The following is a 22,562-nucleotide window of genomic DNA, read 5'->3' on the forward strand; positions in this document are numbered from 1 at the left end:
CCTGGGGAGGGTGAAAATGCCCCCCCCCCCGCCGCCATGGTGCAGGAGGCCAAGTAAGCTACACCCACCATGGCCATGCTCACCGAGCAATCGGGCAGAGAACTGTTGCTGACATTTTTGAATTCCACCGCTGCATTGATTCATATTCAACTGGATCCATATATGGAACATTCATTCTCCCTGTGTCCGCTCTCACAGGGAGGGGACTCCTCCAGGTGCCGTCCACTAAGCAGTGTCAACGGGCGGCGCCCAGGAGTAGAGCCTTCTCTGTGATGGGCCCAACCCTCTGGAATGACCTCCCCCCCGATATTAGAACTACCACCGACCTCCGCTCCTTCCGACAGAAGCTTAAGACCCACCTGTTCCAATTAGCTGGCTTAACTGATTTATAGTCCCATTCAACCTCCTGGCAAACATCTTATTGGGTAGTTTTTAAGGGTATTTTAAGGGTATTTTAATGTTTATTTGTATTTTAATTTAAATATTGTACAGTCCACATCCTACCTCCTCCGTTTAATTATTTGTTTAACTATTTGTATATTAAGTATGCCCATATTGTGTATTTATTCTGTTTTAATATGACTGTACACCGCCCCGAGTCAAGTTTAGGAAAGGGTGCGGTTTATAAATTAAAGTTATTATTATTATTATTATTATTATTATTATTATTATTATTATTATTATTATTATTATTATTATTATTATTATTATTAGTCATTACTCCTCCTGAAGTCCCCCCTCCCCCATTTCACTGATTTATATGGCTTCTCTTGTGTGGATCTTGTTATGGGAATTAAGACAATAGCTCCAAGAAAAGGACTTTCCACATTCCATGCATTTATAAGGCTTCTCCCCTGTATGCATCCTACTATGGTAAATAAGTTGACTGTTCTTAGTAAAGCTCTTTCCACACTCCATGCATTTATGTGGCTTTTCCCCTATGTGGCTCTTTTTATGGCCGGTAAGACTTGTCTTACTAGGGAATCTCTTTCCACATTCCATGCATTGATGTGGCCTCTCCTCTATGTGAACCTTTTTATGAGAATTCAGATAATGTCTGCTAATAAAGCGCTTCCCACATTCCATGCATTCATAAGGCTTCTCCCCTAAGTGCGTTCTTTTATGTAAGCTAAGATAATAGTTTATAATGAATGCCTTACCACACTCCATGCATTTAAAGGGCTTCTCCCCTGTATGCATCCTACTATGGTAAATAAGTTGACTGTTCTTAGTAAAGCTCTTTCCACACTCCATGCATTTATGTGGCTTTTCCCCTGTGTGGATCTTTTTATGGGAAACAAGTTCACTGCTCTTAGGGAAGCTCTTTCCACACTCCGTGCATTTATAGGGCTTCTCTCCCGTGTGGATCCTTTTATGAACAGTAAGAGAAGAATTTTCACAGAAGCTCTTTCCACACTCTGTGCACTTATATGGTTTCTCCCCTGTATGGATCCAGTAATGGGAAGCAAGAGAATTACCATGAGTGAAAGTCTTTCCACACTCCATGCATTTATAGGGCTTCTCTCCTGTGTGAATCATTTTATGTGAATTAAGGTGGTACTTCTTAGCAAAGGTCTTCTCACACTCCGTGCATTTAAAGGGCTTCTCTCCTGTGTGGATCCTTTTATGAACATTAAGAGAAAACTTGTCACAGAAGCTCTTTCCACACTCTGTGCACTTATATGGTTTCTCCCCTGTATGGATCCAGTAATGGGAAGCAAGAGACTTATGGTGAGTGAAAGTCTTTCCACACTCCATGCATTTATAGGGCTTTTCTCCTGTGTGACTCCTTTTATGTGAATTAAGTTGAGACTTCTTAGGGAAGCTCTTTCCACACTCCATGCATTTATAAGGCTTCTCTCCTGTGTGAATCATTTTATGTGAATTAAGTTGAGGCTTATTAGTAAAGGTCTTCTCACACTCCATGCATTTATAGGGCTTCTCTCCTGTGTGGATCCTTTTATGAGCAGTAAGAGAAGAATCGTCACAGAAGCTCTTTCCACAGTCCGTACATTTATAGGGCTTGTGGATCTTCTTATGTGAAGTAAATTGACTCCTGCAAATAAAACTCTTTCCACATTCCATGCATTGATAGGTCTTCTTTCCTGTGTGGATCTTCTTATGAGTTGTAAGTTGATTGTTCTTAGTAAAGCTTTCCCCACACTCCAAGCATTTATACGTCTTCTTCTCCTCTGTGTAGGTTCTTTTTTTAGATGTACCGGGCTCATTTTCATGAGAAAAAAAGAAAGTCTGTTTGTCATTTTTTCCGTTGTCTCTGCATATATAACCTTCTCCTTTGGTTTGTGCCTGATAGTGTTTATTTACATCTAATTTGTCTCTGAATAGTTTTGGGTCGTTCCCAATATATTTTTTATTTGTTTTTCCTTGCTGGGCAACAAATTCTTGCATTGGAGCATGAAGAGAAGATATGCTTTCCTGATTCCAATTATTTGACTGGTTTCTCTCATAGCTTTCTAGTTCCACTTGAATTACAGGCTTCTCCATACTATCTCCAGAACTGATAGTTCGGAATAGTTCCCCAGGATCTTCATTTTCTTCCCCATTATTACCTTCACAGGAAAAGGGGAAAAAATGAATATAATAGCAAGGTTAGGGGAAAAGTGCAATCTGTAGGAAGGTTGAATACAATGAAAAAACAAACTGAATCAATCTTCTTAGATGCAGAGATGGCCTTTGAAAATTTGACTTAGACATTCTTGATTAAACTTTTGGAAGATAAATCTTAAGTTTGTGTAGAAAAACCACAGGTTAAATATCAAATCCTCCAAGATTCAAAGGAAAAAGGAGGATCTGGTCTGCTCAATTTGAAACCTACTGTTAGATATTAACATATATCGGAGGAAGTCTCCTCTCTGGTCCGCTGCTACAGCGGGAAACAGGTATTACTCTGATTGGTCGAGAGGCGTACCCGAGTACTATAAAAGGGGAACCCTCCGACCACAGAGCAAGCTGGATCACTATTACTACTAATAAAGAGCTGTTAAGTCACTTCGTGTCCGCAGTCTGTTCTCTCGTTGCCCAGATTTAACATTGGCGACGAGGATGGGATCGAGAGACAGATAGGACGAAGAACGCTACCTCCAGAATCTCCGGATTTGATCCAGCCCAGGAATTCGGCAGAAATTCCGGCAGCCATCTCAAGCCACCGCAGCGCGGCAAATTCAAACGAGAGAAGATGGCGATGCATGCTCCCCCCGCTCCATTCGACCCAGAGAATGACAAATGGGAAGCCTTCATGATTCGTTTCGAGTGTTTTCTCGAAGTGAATGAATACACGGGAATCACCAACGCCCGGAAGAAAAACATTTTCCTCGGCTACTGCGGAAAAGAAGTATTCAACACGGCCAGAGACCTCACCGCGCCTACTCCAATACAGGCAGTATCATGGGCGGCGTTGCAACAGGCTCTACAGACTCATTACGCGCCAAAACCTTCCCGCCACGTTTGCCGCCAAGCGTTCAACACGAGGAACCAGAAGGCGGGAGAATCTATCAACCAGTACGTTGCAGCACAACGAAAAGCAGCCACACATTGTGGATTCAGAGACCTGGATGAGCAGATTATGGATCGACTCGTTAGTGGGCTGAGAGACAATTCCCTACAAAAGCGGCTGTTAGCCAAAACCAATTTAAGCCTACAGATTGTACTCGAGGAGGCAAGAGCTTCAGAAGCAGCAGACAGATCAGCGGAGACAATTCAACGCGGGTTTAACACTGGCCAGCCAGTGCCAAGACACACCAAAGTTCACTACGAGGACACAAGCCCCGACTACGAGGATCCCGAGTTCGAGGACAGTCACCTGATGCGGAGCAGTCACGTGAGGCCTGGGGGGAGACCCGGATTCCGTTTGCCGCCCTGCGCAAGCTGCGGAGGGAATCACCCCAGGTCTACTTGTAGGTTCAGGAACGTTGTTTGTTCGCACTGCAACAAACTTGGGCACATCGCACGAGTGTGCCGGAGCGAAGTCCCTGCCTCACGGCAGCCACCCATGTACCGCCAACAGAAGCCCAACCCAGGGGCTTGGCGAAACCAAAAAGGGCGCCCAGAGAGAAATCCACAAGTGTTTACCCAGAGAGAAAATTCCCAAAGAGCTGAGCGAGCGTATCCCCAGAGAGATTACACACAAGGAGCTGAGCAAGCGTATCCCCAGAGAGATTACTCACAAAGAGCTGAAAGAGCGTTCTATCAAGACGCTCAACGAGAGTATTTTCAGGATACAGATACTGAGATAGAGTTGACCCAGAGAGAGGAGTTGCGAACGTATCTCACCACGATAAGTCAGGTCCGCCCCAAGCGGCCAAAAAGGCTGAGAGTCACAGTCCTCTTGGAGGGCTCACCTTGCGAGCTAGAAGTTGACACAGGATCGACCCTGACGATCATTTCATGGGCATCCATGAAACAGGCTATCCCTAGCCTCAGAAAGAGCCAACTACGCGTTCCAGACGTCCTGCTACGAGACTACCAGGGGAACCAAGTCCCCATCGTGGGCCAAGGCACATTCCAAATCCGTTTCAAGGACATCGTAGCCCAGCTGCCCGTGACCATCGCCAGCGCGCCATTACAGAACCTTCTGGGGCTTGATTGGTTTGAAGCCCTGGGTGTCAGGCCTGTAATTATATTCTTTTTTGGATCTTTGGCCTGCCACACTTTTTAATAATTTTCTATGCTGTTTCAATAGTGTAGTAGTTGGGAGGGGGGAATAGAAAGGAGTAGAATTGTAGAATGGATTGTTGACATTCTTTTGTAGAAGCCAAGGTCATCTTTTGTCTCAGCACCTCGACACCTGGCCGGAAGAAGATGGGTGTACATGCCAGCGTGGAAGATGATGATTGGAACATGTGATGGATTTGTGGGTGTGGGGAGAGATCATGAACTTTCAACTGGTTGAACTTAGAGAATGTACTTCCAGAGTTGAAATTTCCATAGCCGTGCTAACATGCCTGAGGAATGAATTGCACCATTAAGGATGTTTTGCCTTGGACAATGATTTATTTCTGCATGGTATTTAGAACCCTAACATTATTTCAACTCTCTACTTTAAAAATATTTCACTAGCTCCCTCCCCCTATCAAGGGGGAAGGGCTGGTGATGGAAGATCTGGTGATGTGGGTCTCGGCATTCCCAATGCTGACCGGGACAGCGTAAATATCAGCGAAGAATTAATGAGAAGCTTTTGGTGATAAGAAGAGGAGTACGGAACTTCAAAGGCAATGGAATGCTGTTTCCAGTTTAATTGCATCTGGAGGAATGCAGGAGGAGACGCGACAAGACGAAGGAAATCTCAGACGGACTTCTTCAGCAAAATTGTGAGTGCATGCTCCCCCTCCTTCCCCCCCCAGCTTAGAAACAAGGCTTGGAAACCCCCCCCCTAGAACAGAGGTTTGGGCTCCTTCCAGACGGCAATAAATGAAATGGCATATCACCCTGCAACTAGATGGGAGAGAGATTCCCTTTCAAAATGGGAATTTCAAAGGAGGCAGGAAGAAGGAATTTTTCCAGCATCTGTCACTTGCAAGCCACCACAAATGGGGCTGCAACCAGTAAATGAAGCAAATTGGGCAGTAAATTGGGCTTTCCTCCCAGGACTTGGATGGAAAAGATGCTACTTACAAACTCCTTTGCCATCAGCATGGGGAAATGCTCCAAGCCAGCAGAGGGCACCTACTTGGCCCATAACTCATCCAAGCCAGCAAAGGGCACCTACTTGGCCCATAACTCCTCCAAGCCAGCAGGAGGGTCCTTGGCACGTAAAACCCCCTAGCCAGCCATCATTGGTTGAGCTGCAACCTGTGAAGCAGGCAACCCCGGGATGGGTCTTAACCCCAGGTCATGGATGGGAGGGATGCCAGTTGGCACCTGCCCTCCCTCAGCAGATGGCACCATGGCAGAAAGCTGGGCAGTGGCCAACCGAGGGATTGACCTCCCCACCGGTTCCAGTCTCCCCTGCAAGGCCCCAAAAGGTTCTTACCAGACCTTCCTGCGGGATGGATGGCGGGAAATTGTGCGCCTGTAAGGCCCCAAGTGGTTCTTACCCCACCTTCCTACAGAGTAGCAATCACCAACATGGAAGAAGGGATTACCAAAGCCAGGCCTGCAAGATGGGAAGCGGGACAAGGTGCATCTGCAATGCCCCAAAAGGTTCTTACTCCACCTTCCTACAGAGAAGCAATCTCCACCATGGAAGAAGGGTTTACCAAGGGGGCAGCTGCAAGTTGGAGAGCAAGGCAGTGTGATGAAACGGTTCCTAAGTTTAGAGATGTAACTAGGTTCCATTCCTCGTGGGGGCCAATTAAATGCCACCATTGTTGTCAACTTGGCCACAGAGCGTCAGAGTGTTTGGCTCCAGCCCCAATGCCACAAACGTGCGCACCAACCACCACGGCGGTAAAGAGAGGGTCCCAGATGCCACCACAGAAGAGTCATCTGGGCCAACAACCTCTGGAAGAGGATCCCCAACTTAAGGTGAGGAAGTGTCCTACCAAGGGGGAGGCCTCGGAAGAGGAAAAGGGCAGACAATCTCCGGAGGAGGATCCCCAACTTAAGGTGACAAAGAGTCCAACTAAGGGGGAGGCCTCGGAGGGGGAAAAGCCTAAACGACCTCTGGAAGAGGATCCCCAACTTCAGGTGGCGAAGAGTCCTACTAAGGGGGAGGCCTCGGAGGAGGGAATTGCCGAAGAACAAACGTGTGTACCAATTGCCACGGTGGTTAAGAGAGGGCCCCAGATGCCTGCACAGAAAAGTCATCTGGGCCAACAACCTCTGGAAGAGGATCCCCAACTTAAAGTGACGAAGTGTCCTACCAAGAGGGAGGCCTTGGAAGAGGAAAAGGGCAAACAATCTCCGGAGGAGGATCCCCAACTGAAGGTGACAAAGAGTCCAACTAAGGGGGAGGCCTCGGAGGGGGAAATGCCCAACCAACCTCTGGAAGAGAACCCCCAACTTCAGGTGACGAAGAGTCCTACCAAGGGGGAGGCCTCGGAGGAGGAACAAGGCCAGCCGTGGATGATTGAATCCAAGAGCCCAGAACCTACAGCACCTGCAGCAGAGAGCCCGAAACGGCCTTGGGAAGAGGTCGCAATGGACTTCATCATGGAACTCCCAGACAGCAGTGGGCATAAAGTAATTTGGACGGTTATTGATTTGGTTTCTAAGCAGGCACACTTCATTGCTTGCTCAGGATTGCCATCCGCAAACGAATTAGCGAAAATGTTTGTGAAACACATTTATCGCCTGCATGGAGTACCCAAGAGGATCATTTCAGACCGCGGAGTCCAGTTCACAACCAAGTTCTGGAGAGAGGTCCTGAGATCCATTGGGTCCACACAAGAACTGAGCTCAGAGGTTCATCCCAGCATGAACGGCGCAGCAGAGGGAGCCAATGCGGTGGTGGAACAATACATCCGGTGTTTTGTGGACTACCAGCGAGACAACTGGTCGGACTTGCTACCCTTCGCCGAAGTGGCGTACAACGATGCGGTCCACAGCAGCAGAGGATTAGCGGGTTTCCAGATTACCAGTGGCATGGGAGTTGTTGCCATGCCTGAGTTGCCTAGAGAACCTCCTTCTTTCATGTCTTTGAGTGAATGGATGGACATGCTAAAGAAAGGATGGGAGAATACGAAGAAGGCTCTAGCAGTTGCAGCAGAAGCCTACCAGAAGCAAGATGATCAACGTCGCTCACTCCTAAACCCCTACCGTGTGGGGGACAATGTTTTTGTATCTACCAAATACATAAGATTAGAAATGCTTAGCAAGGAATTGGGTCCAAAATTTCTAGGTCCATTCCCAATAGTGAAGATAGTTAACTCAGTTACAGTTCAACTCAGTCTACCCAGAAGTCTAGGGGAAATTGACCCAGAATTTCATTGTAGTTTGTTGAAACCAGTAATTGGGTCTAACAGAAGAGCATCCACCCAAGCTCAATCTCCTCCTTTAGTGATGGAAGGGGTTTCCACACAATCTGGGGTTTCCACACAATCTGAGGTGGAAAAAATTGTAGATTTCAGGCTGAATAGGGGTTGCTTACAGTACTTAGTGCATTGGAAGGGTTACCCTTGGTCTGAAGTTAATTGGGTAAACAGTGGGAACCTGAAAGTGGAGAAGTTAGTAAAGCAATTCAATGGGAAGTTTCCTGAGAAGTCAAGGGGTTCCCCTGGGTGGAGAAGAGGTGGTTAATTTTGTTATGTTAACTTTTATGTTATTCTCTTTGCAGGAAACGTTTTTCTTTTGAGGAGAGGCCGCCTGTCAGGCCTGTAATTATATTCTTTTTTGGATCTTTGGCCTGCCACACTTTTTAATAATTTTCTATGCTGTTTCAATAGTGTAGTAGTTGGGAGGGGGGAATAGAAAGGAGTAGAATTGTAGAATGGATTGTTGACATTCTTTTGTAGAAGCCAAGGTCATCTTTTGTCTCAGCACCTCGACACCTGGCCGGAAGAAGATGGGTGTACATGCCAGCGTGGAAGATGATGATTGGAACATGTGATGGATTTGTGGGTGTGGGGAGAGATCATGAACTTTCAACTGGTTGAACTTAGAGAATGTACTTCCAGAGTTGAAATTTCCATAGCCGTGCTAACATGCCTGAGGAATGAATTGCACCATTAAGGATGTTTTGCCTTGGACAATGATTTATTTCTGCATGGTATTTAGAACCCTAACACTGGGGTTAGAAGTCACCGGAATCAACGCCGTAGAAAACAGCAGCGCTGAACAGATTTTTAAGGAGTTCGAGGATGTGTTCAGCCCCGGTCTTGGTAAGTATGTGGGCAAACCAATATCATTTAATTTAGACCCCAAAGTGGCGCCAACCCGACTTAAGCCGAGACGAGTGCCTTTTGCACTCCGCCCAAAAATAGACAAGGAAATAGATAAATTAGTAGAGCAAGGAGTCCTTGAGCCGGTGGATCACGCGTGTTGGGAGACTCCCATTGTGACCCCAGTCAAACCAGACGGATCAGTCTGCATCTGCGCAGACTATAAATGCACAATTAATGTCGCGCTACAACAAAGCGCGCTACAACAAAGCGCGTATCCTGTGCCTGTAGTACAGCATTTATTGCACTCGTTGGGGCCAGGAAAGGTATTTGCTAAATTAGACATGGCACAAGCTTACCAGCAGCTGCCCGTAGATAGCGCCACAGCGGAGGCCCAAACTATAGTGACGCATAGAGGGGCATTCAAATGCAACCGGCTGCAATTCGGTGTAAGCGTTGCTCCAGGTTTGTTCCAGAGCGTCATGGAACGGCTTTTGCAAGGGATACCGGGAGTCGTCCCCTATTTCGACGACATCTTGGTGTCCGCTGCAAACAAGGAGCAATTAAATAAAAGAGTCAGAACTGTCTTGGCCAGAATCAGAGAGAAGGGTCTCCGCCTTAAAAAGGAAAAATGCCAAATTAACGTGCCTAGCGTAGAATTCCTGGGATATAGAATCGATGGTCAGGGAATACACCCCACTTCAAAGAAAATTAAGGCGATCCAGGACGCCCCCACACCACGTAACCAGACCGAGCTGCAGGCCTTCCTCGGACTACTTAACTTCTACAGCGTTTTTCTGAGACAGAAGGCGACCGTTGCTGAGCTGCTACATCGACTACTCCAGCGAAACGCGCCATGGAGATGGGGACAATCCGAAGCAGCAGCTTTTGCCGGGGTAAAGCGCCTGCTCACCACTGACTCGCTGTTAGTCCAATACAGCCAGACACTACCGCTAGTATTGACCTGCGACGCATCACCCTTCGGAGTCGGCGCAGTCCTTAGCCACAGGATGCCAGACAGAAAAGAAGCACCCATCGCGTTCTACTCTAGAACTCTTTCATCGGCTGAGAGGAACTACAGCCAGATGGACAGGGAAGCGTTAGCTGCGGTAGCTGGAGTAAAACGTTTCCATGAATACCTCTACGGCCGCGATTTTGAACTAATTACTGATCACAAGCCGCTGTTGGGACTTTTGGCGGGAAACCGCCCCACCCCGGTCTCCCTTTCTCCACGCATGACCAGGTGGATTGTTTTCCTGGCTGCGTACTCCTACAAGTTAATTCATCGACCGGGCTCCACTCTAGGACACGCAGACGCACTCAGCCGTTGCCCACTACCGGACCTGTTGCCAGACCCCACTCCCGAAGTACCGGTGTTGCTCATTGACTGTTTGGACTCAGGACCGGTTTCTTCCTGCGACGTTGCAAGGTTCTCCTCTAAAGACAGTTTAATAAAACAAGTTCAAACTTGGGTTTGGAGGGGGTGGCCGAAGGGAAACGTGGGCCCAGAATTCAAAGTGTTTTGGTCAAAACGGGACGAACTCTCAGTGTTACAAGGTTGTTTATTGTGAGGGGATCGAGTTGTTATTCCTTATGCTTTACGAAAAAATGTGTTAGATGCATTACATGTCGGGCATCCGGGGATCGTTAGAATGAAGGCTTTGGCGAGAAGTTACGTTTGGTGGCCAAACATGGACAAAGAGATAGAGGAGTGGGTGGCCACTTGCGATCCATGCCAAGAATCGAGACCAGCACCCCCGGAAGCACCCGCCACGGAATGGGAAAAGCCAAAAGCACCCTGGTCGAGAATACACATCGACTTCGCAGGGCCAGTTCATGGTCAGACTTTCCTTATAGTTGTGGATGCATATTCCAAATGGCTAGAGGTAGTCCTAATGACTTCAACCACGGCAGAGGCAGTCATCAAGGTTCTACGGCTACTTTTCGCCACTCATGGCCTGCCCGACCTCCTAGTCTCCGATAACGGGCCCCAATTCACGGCCATGCATTTTGAAACGTTTTTAGCAGGTCAGGGAGTTCGGCATGCCCTCGTCGCGCCATTCCATCCAGCATCAAACGGACAGGCGGAGAGAATGGTGCGATTCGCAAAAGAGGCCCTCGCTAGGATGGGTCCAGGTGATTGGCAAACACGCATTGACCATTACCTCTTAATTCAGCATATTACCTCAAGCGCAACGACGGGTAGGAGCCCCGCTGAACTACTCATGGGCCGCCGTCTACGGTCTCACCTGGACCGTCTTCACCCAAATTACTCTGCCACAGCTCCCCCAGACTCCACAAGCAAAATTCGGTCTTTCAGCATAGGGGATTCAGTATACGCCCACAACTATGCAGGGGGAACATTGTGGATGCCGGCCAAGGTCATTGGCATCACGGGTCCACGATCGTATCTGCTGGAGCTGGAAGATGGGCGGAATTGGAAAAGGCACATCGATCAACTTCGGGGTCGCCTAGCACATTCAGACCTTCGAACCGAAGACGAGAGTTTCCAGCCAACGGAAAGTCAGCCACTCGAGAGCCCCATCATAGAGAGCTACGACACCTGCGAACCCAGGTCGGAACAAGAGATCGAGCACGAAGCAGAGCAAACCCCAGACAACGCAACCGAGCAGACTCTGGAACGCCCTAGCAACGAAGGCACAAAACCTCCCGAACGTGAAACAGGAAAAGCACCCGATCCTGCAACCACTTCTAACCAACCCGAACTGCGACGCTCCTCCCGAGCAAGACAAACACCAACGTATCTAAAGGACTATGTTACTAACCGCAACGTTCCGTCTAGGAGGGGAGGGGTGTTAGATATTAACATATATCGGAGGAAGTCTCCTCTCTGGTCCGCTGCTACAGCGGGAAACAGGTATTACTCTGATTGGTCGAGAGGCGTACCCGAGTACTATAAAAGGGGAACCCTCCGACCACAGAGCAAGCTGGATCACTATTACTACTAATAAAGAGCTGTTAAGTCACTTCGTGTCCGCAGTCTGTTCTCTCGTTGCCCAGATTTAACACCTACATTGCAGCCTGCTGTTTGTTTTGGGTGAAAGAATGGGGTTTGGTAAGAAATAATAGAATATTAGAACTAGAAGAGTGTGACCTAAGATTTGGATGGCATCGATATTTGTGGTACAATGAAGTAGAAAGAGTGCATAGAAGAGAAACCAAGATGATTAGGACACTGGAGGTTAAAACATATAAAGAATGGTTGCTGGTACGTCTACTCTGATGAAAAGAAGACTAAGGGTGACATGAGACCAGTGTTCCAATATCTCAGGGGCTTGAATAAATAATAAATAAATAAATATTTATTTCTTAGCCGCACCCTCTCCCGAAGGACTCGGGGCGGCGTACAATGAAACATATGAAATAAATATGTGGACAAAACAAACATATAACAGAGACATATACCGAGACATACACAAGGAGGAGGTCGGCTGATGAATAAAAAACAATTAGAATACAGTGATTAAAAAACCCCTAAATAATTAAATATAATTAAAATACCCAATTAAAAACCCGTCAGGAGCGATATGGTTAGATCAAAGTTGAGCCAGGCCAGCTACTTGGAATAGGTGGGTCTTAAGCTTAATACGAAAGGAACGGAGGTCAGAGGTATTCCTAATATCCGGAGGGAGGTCATTCCACAGGGCTGGGCCCGCCACAGAGAAGGCTCTACTCCTAGGCGCCCCCCCCGACACTGTCTAGTGGACGGCACCTGGAGGAGGCCCTCTCTGTGCGAGCGGATTGGTCGCAGGGATGTATGGGGCAGAATACGATCCCGCAAGTAACTAGGTCCTGAGCCATGGAGCGCTTTAAAGATTGTTATCAAAACCTTGAAACGCACCCAATAGACCACAGGAAGCCAGTGCAGCTCGCGCAGGAACGGTGTCACATGGGAGTACCTAGTACTCCCCATAATTACCCGCGCGGCTGCGTTCTGGACCAACTGTAGCCTCCGGGTGCATTTCAAGGGAAGCCCCATGTAGAGAGCGTTACAGTAGTCCAAGCGAGACGTCACCAGCGCATGAGTGACTGTGCGTAAGGCGTCCCGGTCCAGTAGGGGGCGCAATTGGCGCACCAGGCGAACCTGGTGGAACGCCCCCCTTGCCACGGCTGTCACATGGTCATCCATGGACAGCCGGGCATCCAGGAGGACGCCCAAATTGCGCACCCGCTCCACGGGGGCAAGTTGAATGCCCCCAATGGCCAATGATGGAGTTAATTGGCTGAACCGGGGAGCTGGTACCCACAGCCACTCCGTCTTGGAGGGGTTGAGCTTGAGTCGGTTGTCATCCATCCAGATCCGTACGGCTTCCACACACCGGGACATCACTTCGATGGCCTCGTTGGGGTTGTTCGGGGTTGAAAACTACAGCTGAGTATCATCAGCGTACAGGTGGTATCCCACCCCGAAACCACGGATGATCTCACCCAGCGGCTTCATATATATGTTGAACAGGAGTGGCGAGAGGACCGACCCCTGTGGCACCCCACAAGTAAGGGGGCGTAGGGTCGACCTCTCTTCTCCTGCCAACACACGCTGCGTCCGGCCAGAAAGGTAGGAGCCGAACCACCGCAAAACGGTGCCCCGGACCCCCAACCCCTCCAGCCGGCGCAGCAGGATACCATGGTCGATGGTATCAAAAGCCGCCGAGAGGTCTAATAGGACCAGGATAGAGGAACAACCTCTATCTCTGGCCCTCCAGAGATCATCCACCAACGCGACCAAGGCCGTCTCCATGCTGTGACCGGGGCGGAAGCCGGACTGGCGCGGGTCTAGATAATCATTTTCCTCCAGATGACGTGGAAACTGGTAGGCCACCACACTCTCTACAACCTTCGCCAAAAAGGGAAGGTTGGAGACAGGACGATAATTGGCCAGCTCCAAAGGGTCCAGGGAAGGCTTCTTGAGCAAGGGTCTCACCACCGCCTCTTTCAAGGCGGCCGGGAGAGACCCCTCGCTCAACGAAGCATTCACTAGGCCCAGGAGCCAGTCTCGTGTAACCTCCCAGGATGCCAGTACAAGCCAGGAGGGGCACGGGTCCAATAAACATGTGGTGGGTCGCAGTCGTCCACGCATTCTGTCCAAATCCTCGATGGCAACCACGTCAAACTCCTCCCAGATCGATTCCTCAAGACTCGCCATGGACGTCTCCATTGGACCACTGACAGGGACCCAATCCCTCCGGATTTGAGCGATTTTATCCTGCAGATATTTACCAAATTCCTCTGCCCTGGCCTGTAGAGGGGCCTCCCGCGGCCTCTGAAACAAGAGGGAGCGGGACACCCGAAACAGGGCGGCAGGGCGGTTCTCCGCGGATGCAATGAGAGTGGCACAATATTGGCGTTTGGCCACTCCCAATGCCACAAGGTACGTCCTTAAATGGGCTCGTGCCTGTGTTTGATCAAATTCGGAGCGAGAGGATCTCCAACGACTCTCTAGACGTCTCTTGCGGCATTTCATCACCCTTAGTTCCTCGGTAAACCAAGGGGCCAGGGTGGATCGTTGCCGCCGGAGAGGCCGCAAAGGCGCCACCCGGTTCAAGGCCCCGGTAGTCGCATTATTCCACGCGACCACCAGGTCCTCTACCCGGGGGCGGGTCAAGGTTACAGGAGGTGGCCCAAGCTCCGTCTGGAACCTATCAGGTTCCATCAGGCGCCTGGGGCGGAACCATCTGGTACTTTCCGGTTCCGCCTCCCCGCAGCGGGAGGTAGCACCAGGGAAGTCAAGACGAAGGAGTGAGTGATCTGACCATGACAGGGGAGTAATGGTTAAGTCCCCTCCTCCCAGATCACTCAGCCACTGGCCAGAGACAAAAACAAGGTCCAGAGTGTGTCCTCCCTCATGTGTCGGGCCCTGAATCATTTGAGTCAGGTCCATGGCTGTCATGGAAGCCATGAACTCCCGAACCCCCTCTGATGCTTCTCCCATCGATGGCAGGTTAAAATCCCCCATCACTAAAAGTTTGGGGGTCTCAACCGTCACCGATGCGATCAGCTCGAGGAGTTCGGGCAGGGCCGCTGATGTATAGCGAGAAGCCAGGTATACTATCAGCAGGCCCAACTGTCTCCCAGGGCCCCATTTCACAACAAGGGATTCACATCCGGACGTCTGTGGCACAGTAGACTCCCTCGGCTCTAAGTCCTCCCGAATAATTACTGCCACCCCACCGCCCCTTCCCTGGGCCCGGGGCTGGTGAAATGCTCGGTAGCCTGGTGGGCACATTTCCACGAGGGGAAGACCTCCCTCGTGGCCCAACCAGGTCTCCGTTATTCCCGCGAGGTCCGGCTCCCCCTCTAAAATTAGATCGTGAATGAGGGGGGCCTTGTTAACAACGGACCTCGCATTGCATAACAACAGCCTCAGGCCTTGGGTCTGTAACTCTTGACCACCTAGAACGCGGGGGTTGGTACAAGCGACCGGGTGTAACCAGCAACCACGGTCTCCCAACCGACTGTAAGTTCTTAGTCTGTCCTGAAGAGGGAATCAAGCTATTCTCCAAAGCACCTGATGGCAGGGCAAGAAGCAGTGGGTGGAAACTAATCAAGGAGAGAAGCAACCTAGAACTAAGGAGAAATTTCCTCACAGTTGGAACAATTAATCAGTGGAATAACTTGCCTCCAGAAGTTGTAAATGCTCCAACACTGGAAGTTTTTAAGAAGAGATTGGATAACCATTTATCTGAAGTAGTGTAGGGTATCCTGCCTAAGCAGGGCGTTGGACTAGAAGACCTCCAAGGTCCCTTCCAACTCTATTGTTCTAAGGATTAATCTGTATTTTAAGAACCGGGGTGCCAACTGAATACATGAAATAGATATAAATCCAGACAGGGACGTGCGGTCAGGGGAGGCAGGGGAGGCAGAGCCTCACCTCTCTTCATGAAATAATAGTATATAATATTATAATATTATAATATTATATACATCCGTCCGTCCGCGCCCGGGATCTGCAGAGGCAGAAATGTTGTCGGCGCTCCCGGATGACGAAGCCACGAAAGCGACTGGGGAACGACGAGAACCTTCCTGCCTCTGCTGGATTTTGCGCGCTCCTCGTGACTGCAATATGCAGTCGCGAGGAGCGTGCAAAGTCCAGCAGAGGCAGGAAGGTTCTCGTCGTTCCCCAGTCGCTTTCGAGGACTGCGGAGCGCGAGACGGTGGAGCACGCTCAGGAAGGCGGGGAATGGGATCACGTGTGCTGGAGGCTGAGGCAGCCTCAGCCTCCAGCACACGTGGTCCCATTCCTCGCCTTCCTGATGACGTCACCAGCCTCACCAGCCATAAACCTCACCGCACATCACTGAATCCAGACTATGCTCCAAAATAACTTCATGGCTCCCAACACAAGGAGCATCTTACAGAAGAGAAGCAGAAGGCAAAGATAATGGGTAACATATTCGGAGCCATCAGAATCTGAGCTAGGGGAACACCAAATGAAATCAAGAGCAGATGAAGTCTATAGTTGTTCCTGGTTTCTATATTGTTTCAAGATGGGAAAAAGACCTATGGTATTCAACAACAACAACAACAAAAAAAGAATTTGAATCTTAGTGATGTAAAAAAAAGGAACATGTAACAGCTAAAAGCTACAAATAGGCTTAAAATGTATGATACAATGAGCAAAGACGTTGTATCATAATATATAGAGGTAATAGCAGGAAAATATGTGATTGTTAGCACTGAAATTTACATGACGTTATAATCTAAAAGGCAACTTTTATAAAGCGATATACCTTTGGTATAGGATACCAGAAACATGTTCTAAAATGTATAAAGGTACTGTATTTTTCGGAGTATAAGACGCACCAAGATTTTGAAGAGGCAAATTTAAAAAAAGGTTTTTGCACTCTGTAGATCTCCCCAAAATGGCCCGTTTTACATGAAAACAGGTCCATTTTCATCAATAAAAGGGCATGCATAGCCTTTAGGAGGCTTGTAGAGTGCTCCTGGGGGCTGGGGAGGCAAAAACGAGCAAAAAAACAGGCCATTTTTCACTCATTTTTGCCCTCCCAAGCCTCCAGGAGCACTCTACAAGTCTCCTAAAGGCTATGCAAGGCTATTTTTGCAAAGGAGGCGAGGTTTCTTGAGGCTAAAAATGCTATATTCCTTGCATAAGACGCACCCAGATTTTCACCCTCTTTTTGGGGGGAAAAGGTGCATCTTATACTTGAAAAAAATACGGTAACTCAAACGTATATTTGAAATATGGAGAAAAAGAAATATCTCATTTCATCTAATTAAAAACTGTCTTCCCAAATTTTGTGAATGGACAGTAGCAAACCCTTACCCAGAGAGGCGATGTTCCTATGATTTTCCAGCATGACTTCCGAATGCAGCGCTCTTTGATCAGGATCCAGCTGTGACCACTCCTCCTTGGAGAAATACACAGTCACCTCCTCAAAGGATACAAGACCCACCTGGACAAAGAAAAAACAACACAATAAGATCAGGAGGATGTACAAGATCTGTCTGATTGTTTAAATTATCCCAAGCGCAGATATGCACTTTCAGTGCCATTCGGTAAAAGAAATCCCAACTTTCTACTGGATGTCTGTCTGTCTGTCTGTCTGTCTATCCAGCTACCTACCTACCTAGTACCTACCTACCTTCCATCCAGCCATCCAGCCATCCATCCAGGGGTGGGCTCCAGCTTCTGTTATTGCTCAGGATTTGCTCAGGAACGCGCTTGATGTGCGTTATGCACAGTAGTAAAAAAATTGCTTCTGCACATGTGCAGAAGCAAAAAACAAGATGGCGGCACCTATGGCACCTCTGATAGGACCAGTTCAGGGGCGTGGCTGGCTGAGTTACTACCTACTCGGCCGAACCGGACCGAACCGGTAGGAACCCACCTCTGCATCCATCCATCCAGATTTTCAGCATCTGAGGAGAATCAACTGGCAGATGGGCCTCAGAAACCTATCACTGACTTCAACCCATCCTGTGTTTGAAGAGGAAAATAGGGGAGGGGTATTCTTTTTAGCATTTTTAGCAAATGTCTTGGGGTGTCCCCAGAAAAAAAATACTCCTCTTCATATTCAGCACCCTCATCAAAGTGCTGCAAGAGGCAGCCAGGGATTTAAATTGGGTCAGGGGTGGGTTACGGCAATCACTACTGCCAGTTTGCTCATGGACATGCTGCATGCGCGCGCACTTAATGCCCACTGTGCACACATTCGCAGTGCAATAAAAATAGTTCTGCGCATGCGCAGAAGCAAAAAACAAAATGGCAGTCCCTATGGTGCCGCCCGGAGAACTAGCTAGGGGGTGTGGCAGGCCTGGGTCGCTGCCGGTTCCAGCGACGCAGGCTGCCAAACCACTACCGGTTCGGCTGAACCAGTCCAAGCTGGTAGGAACCCACCACTGAATTTGGTGTCATCAATATCCAGAGGCATACAACCCTATTTCTGCTTCTCCTCCAATTGCAAGGAGGCCACTGCTAACAGCATAAGCCACCGGTTTAACAAGAGAAAAGATAGAGAAGAAATTGCTTGGGAAGAACATTTGTCATCCTTTGCAAAGCTGGATTATTTCCACCCCAAATCCAGGCACAAATGGAAGGATTAGAGTCCTAGAGTTAACGGGTCCTTAGTGCTTTCTGAGCTTAGCTATTTTCTTACAGATGTTTCATTACCCCAACTTGGTAATATTATCAGTGCTAGAAATTATTTTGCAGGCAAAAACTGCCTTGATGATATGCTCTAGCTGGCCACCCCCTTTCAAATTTGATGATCTGCTTTACCTTTTAATATGTTGTCTACGGAGATTTTCAGTCACCCAGGGCACGGTTGTCCCAAAGGTGCTTTTTCAAGAGGTAACTGGACTTTATGGTTTTTCTTTTGAAGACGTTTTGCTTCTCATCCAAGAAGTTTCTTCAGCTCTGAAGAAGAAGAAGAGCTGAAGAAGCTTCCTGGATGAGAAGCAAAACATGTTCAAAAGAAGAACCAGAAATTCCAGACCCTTGGATTCCCTCCCCAACCCCACCTAGTCCCCATAGGTGCCCCCATCACATGAGCGATGTCGAGCTGGCCATGCCCAGTCAGTTGTGACCAGAGGTCAGTTAATACCAGTTTGGACTGCTTCAGCCGAATAGGTAGTACCGTATTTTTCAGAGTATAAGACGCACCAAGATTTTGAAGAGGTAAATTTAAAAGAAAGGTTTTGGAAACCACAAAGTGACAAAATTAGAAAAGATTGGATGCTAGCGAAACACAAATTAAACATACTAGTCCAGGAAGAAATAGTAAAACACTTAAAACTAACGAAACAAATTTTTTTTGAACAAGCAAATAAACCAGGAAGGTGGTTATCTTATAGATTGAGAAAAGAAAGAGAAAAAAGACTAATATATCAACTCCAAGAGGAAACGGGTGAATTACAACACACAATGGAAGGGGAAAAAAAGATTGTACATAAATATTTCGAGAAGTTATACAAGGGGGAACAAGTAGATGACAAACAAATACAAGAATATTTGAACAAAGAAGAACCCCCAGTAATACCGGAAGAGATGAAAGAAATGCTAACGAAACAAATAACAAATATTGAACTGAAACAGGCAATTCAAAAACAGAAAAATAATAAAACACCAGGTCCAGATGGATTCCAAGCAGAATGGTACAAAACGATAAACGATCTGAATGAATCAATAGAACCCCTAATGTTGGAGATGTACAACGAAACATTGACGAAAGCAAAAATACCAAACACATGGAGGGAAGCATACATTACGTTAATATATAAAGAAGGTACAGACCACAACCAAATTCAAAATTACAGGCCAATCTCGTTGCTGAACGTGGACTACAAAATATTTGCAACAATAATAGCGGAGAGACTAAAAAGATTACTAAATGATTACATACACCCAGATCAAAATGGATTTCTCCCAACAAGACAAATTAGAAATAATACCAGAATAATTGCTAATATCTTGGAGTACTATGAGGTGCATACAGAGAAACAAGTGGCACTTGTATTCCTGGATGCACAGAACGCATTCGATAATCTAAATTGGCAATACATGAAACAACAAATTAAAAATATGAATCTAGGAAATAAATTTGAAAAATTAATAGAAACAATATACTCCACCCAAAAGGCAAGCATACTATTGAATGGGGAGAATACAGAGTCTTTTGAAATAACGAAAGGAGTGAGACAAGGCTGCCCACTATCACCTCTGCTTTTTATTCTGACGCTAGAAAGCCTTCTGATACGAGTTAGAAAAAAACAGGAAATAAGAGGAACCAAAACTAAAAAGGAAGAATACAAAATACAGGCCTTTGCAGATGACTTAGTATTTATCATAGAAGATCCATTAGAAACAGGGAACAGGTTAATGCAAGAACTAGAAAAATATGGAGATGTGGCAGGACTAAAAATTAATAGAGAAAAGACTAAAATAATAACCAAAAATCTGAAGGAAAAACAGAACAAAGAATTAGAAAAAACAATAGGACTCTAGGTAGTAAAGAAAGTCAAATGGCACAGGGCCTAGTTACCTGCGGGATCGCGTCCTGCCCCATACATCCCTGCGACCCGTCCACTCACACAGAGAGGGACTACTCCGGGTGCCGTCCTCCAGAGAGTGCCAGAGGGCAGCGCCCAGAAGTAGGGCCTTCTCTGTAGTGGGCCCCACCCTTTGGAATGACCTCCCCCCAGACATCAGAACTACAACCGACCTTCGCTCCTTCCGTATGAAGCTGAAAACCTACCTGTTTCGACTAGCTGACCTGGCATAACTCTACAACCTCCCCAGCCCAGGGCATTTTTAATTGTAATTTTAGTTTTTAAGGGTTAATTTCACTGGGGTTTTAACTTTTTAAGTATTGTAACTTATTTATTTATTCTTACCTCCTCTATACGCTATATAATACCTTTGTACGTCGCCCCGAGTCCCTGTGGGGAGAGGGGGCGACTAATAAGTTCAAGTAATAAATAAATAAATAAATAAATATTTAGGAATATGGCTAACTGCAAAGTGCTCAACCATAAAAGAAAATAATTACACAAAATTAGTGCAACAAATAAAAAAAGACCTAGAATTATGGGGGAAACTACAACTATCGCTATTAGGGAAAATAGCAACTATAAAAATGAACATACTACCAAGAGTCCTATATCTATTTCAAACGATCCCCATAAAACTAGAGAAAACTTTTTTTACTGAATTGAATAAAATAATACTAAAATTCATCTGGCAAGGGAAAAAAGCTAGGATAAAACTGAAAGCATTACAGGACGATAGAAGCAGAGGTGGTATGGGACTACCTGACTGGGAACTCTACTACAATGCAGCAGCACTAATTTGGATTAAAGATTGGATAAATCTAAAAAACAAAAGAATATTAGCAATAGAAGGCCACGACCTACAAACAGGATGGCACTTTTTCTTATGGGAAGAGAGTAAAAAGAAGCAAAAATATTTCCATAGACATTACATTAGAGAAGCATTAATTCAAGTCTGGAATAAAATTAAGGCAAAACACTATATGAAAATACCGGCATGGCTTTCCACCATGGAAGCCATGATACACCCCAATACGCTAGATTTATCAAAAATGGTTAGATATAGTGAAATATTAGATAACCAGGGGAATTTGAAAATGAACCAAGAACTAAAAGAGAATAATATCAATATAGATTGGTGGCCATACCTCCAATTACAATCAAGATATAAAAAAGATATAAAAGAATATGGAATATATACGGAATTGCAACAAATAGACAAAATCTTAATTGGCCCAGAAAACAAATTTATAACGAAAATGTATAAATATTTGTTAGAAATAAACTTAGAAGAAGAAATAGTTAAAGGATGTATGATAGCATGGGTCAAAATTTTTGGTTATAACATAGATCTAGCGGATTGGGAAAAAATTTGGAATATAAATTATAAATTAACGAGATCAGCGACACTGAAAGATAATATATATAAAATGTTTTATCGTTGGCACCTACCACCAACAAGATTAGCAAAAATGTACCCAACACTGAAATCGATATGCTGGAAATGTAAAAAAGAAGAAGGGACCTACTACCACATGTGGTGGACATGCCCGGAATCGCAAAAATACTGGAAAAGAATCTGGAAGTGGGCACAAGAAATTACGGGGGAACAAGTAAAGTATAAACCCGAAACCCTTTTATTAGGAATAATTAAAGGGAACTATACAAAAAAAATTAAATATTTACTAACACATATATTAACTATAGCTAGAATTGCCTTCGCCCAATGCTGGAAGCAAAACAATACACCGCCAGACGAATTAGTGATAAAAAAAACTTTGGAGTGCGCAGAGATGGACAAACTAACTCAAAAATTACAGGACAAAGAAGAATCGGAATACTACGAAATTTGGAATAAGTGGTATGAATGGTTGGATAATAAGAAAAACATTTAAGCCGAAAACAATATACATAAATAAACATAGAACTGTATATAAAAATAGGTAAATATGTTAAATATCATAAAAATGTATAGATAAAATGACATAAGGATTGTAATATATGGTAAAGAGAGGAAAACATACATAGATACGACGATGTAACATTGTACAAACTGTTGATATAAAGAGTGTAATATGTGATAAAAAGACAAAAACAATAAAAAATTATTCAAAAAAAAAAAAAGGTTTTGCACTCTGCAGACCTCCCAAACTCTCTGCATGCCTCATTGTTTGTGAAAAACGGGGCAAGCAGAGAGTTTGAGAGACCTGCAAAGTGCTCCGGGGGGGAAGGCAAAAACGAGCAAATAACGGCCCGTTT

At 46.3% G+C, this 22,562-nt stretch overlaps 1 protein-coding gene across 3 annotated transcripts in view; it reads right to left on the bottom strand.

Moving 5' to 3' along the window:
• Window positions 1-693: 693 nt before the first annotated feature.
• Window positions 694-22,562, bottom strand: part of LOC309384787 (uncharacterized protein) — a 34,612-nt gene continuing 12,743 nt past the window's right edge. For all 3 annotated transcript variants that reach the window (XM_081938568.1, XM_081938569.1, XM_081938570.1), the window contains exons 5-6: window positions 17,080-17,209; window positions 694-2,570 (exon numbers count right to left, since the gene is read on the bottom strand). In XM_081938568.1, coding sequence (XP_081794694.1) covers window positions 757-2,570; window positions 17,080-17,209 — 1,944 coding nt within the window. In that variant the 3' untranslated portion in view covers window positions 694-756. The remainder of the gene's footprint in view (window positions 2,571-17,079; window positions 17,210-22,562) is intronic.

This window comes from Natrix helvetica (genome assembly GCF_964273705.1).
Source record: "Natrix helvetica genome assembly, chromosome: 1".
NCBI classification, from domain to species: Eukaryota; Metazoa; Chordata; class Lepidosauria; order Squamata; family Natricidae; genus Natrix; species Natrix helvetica.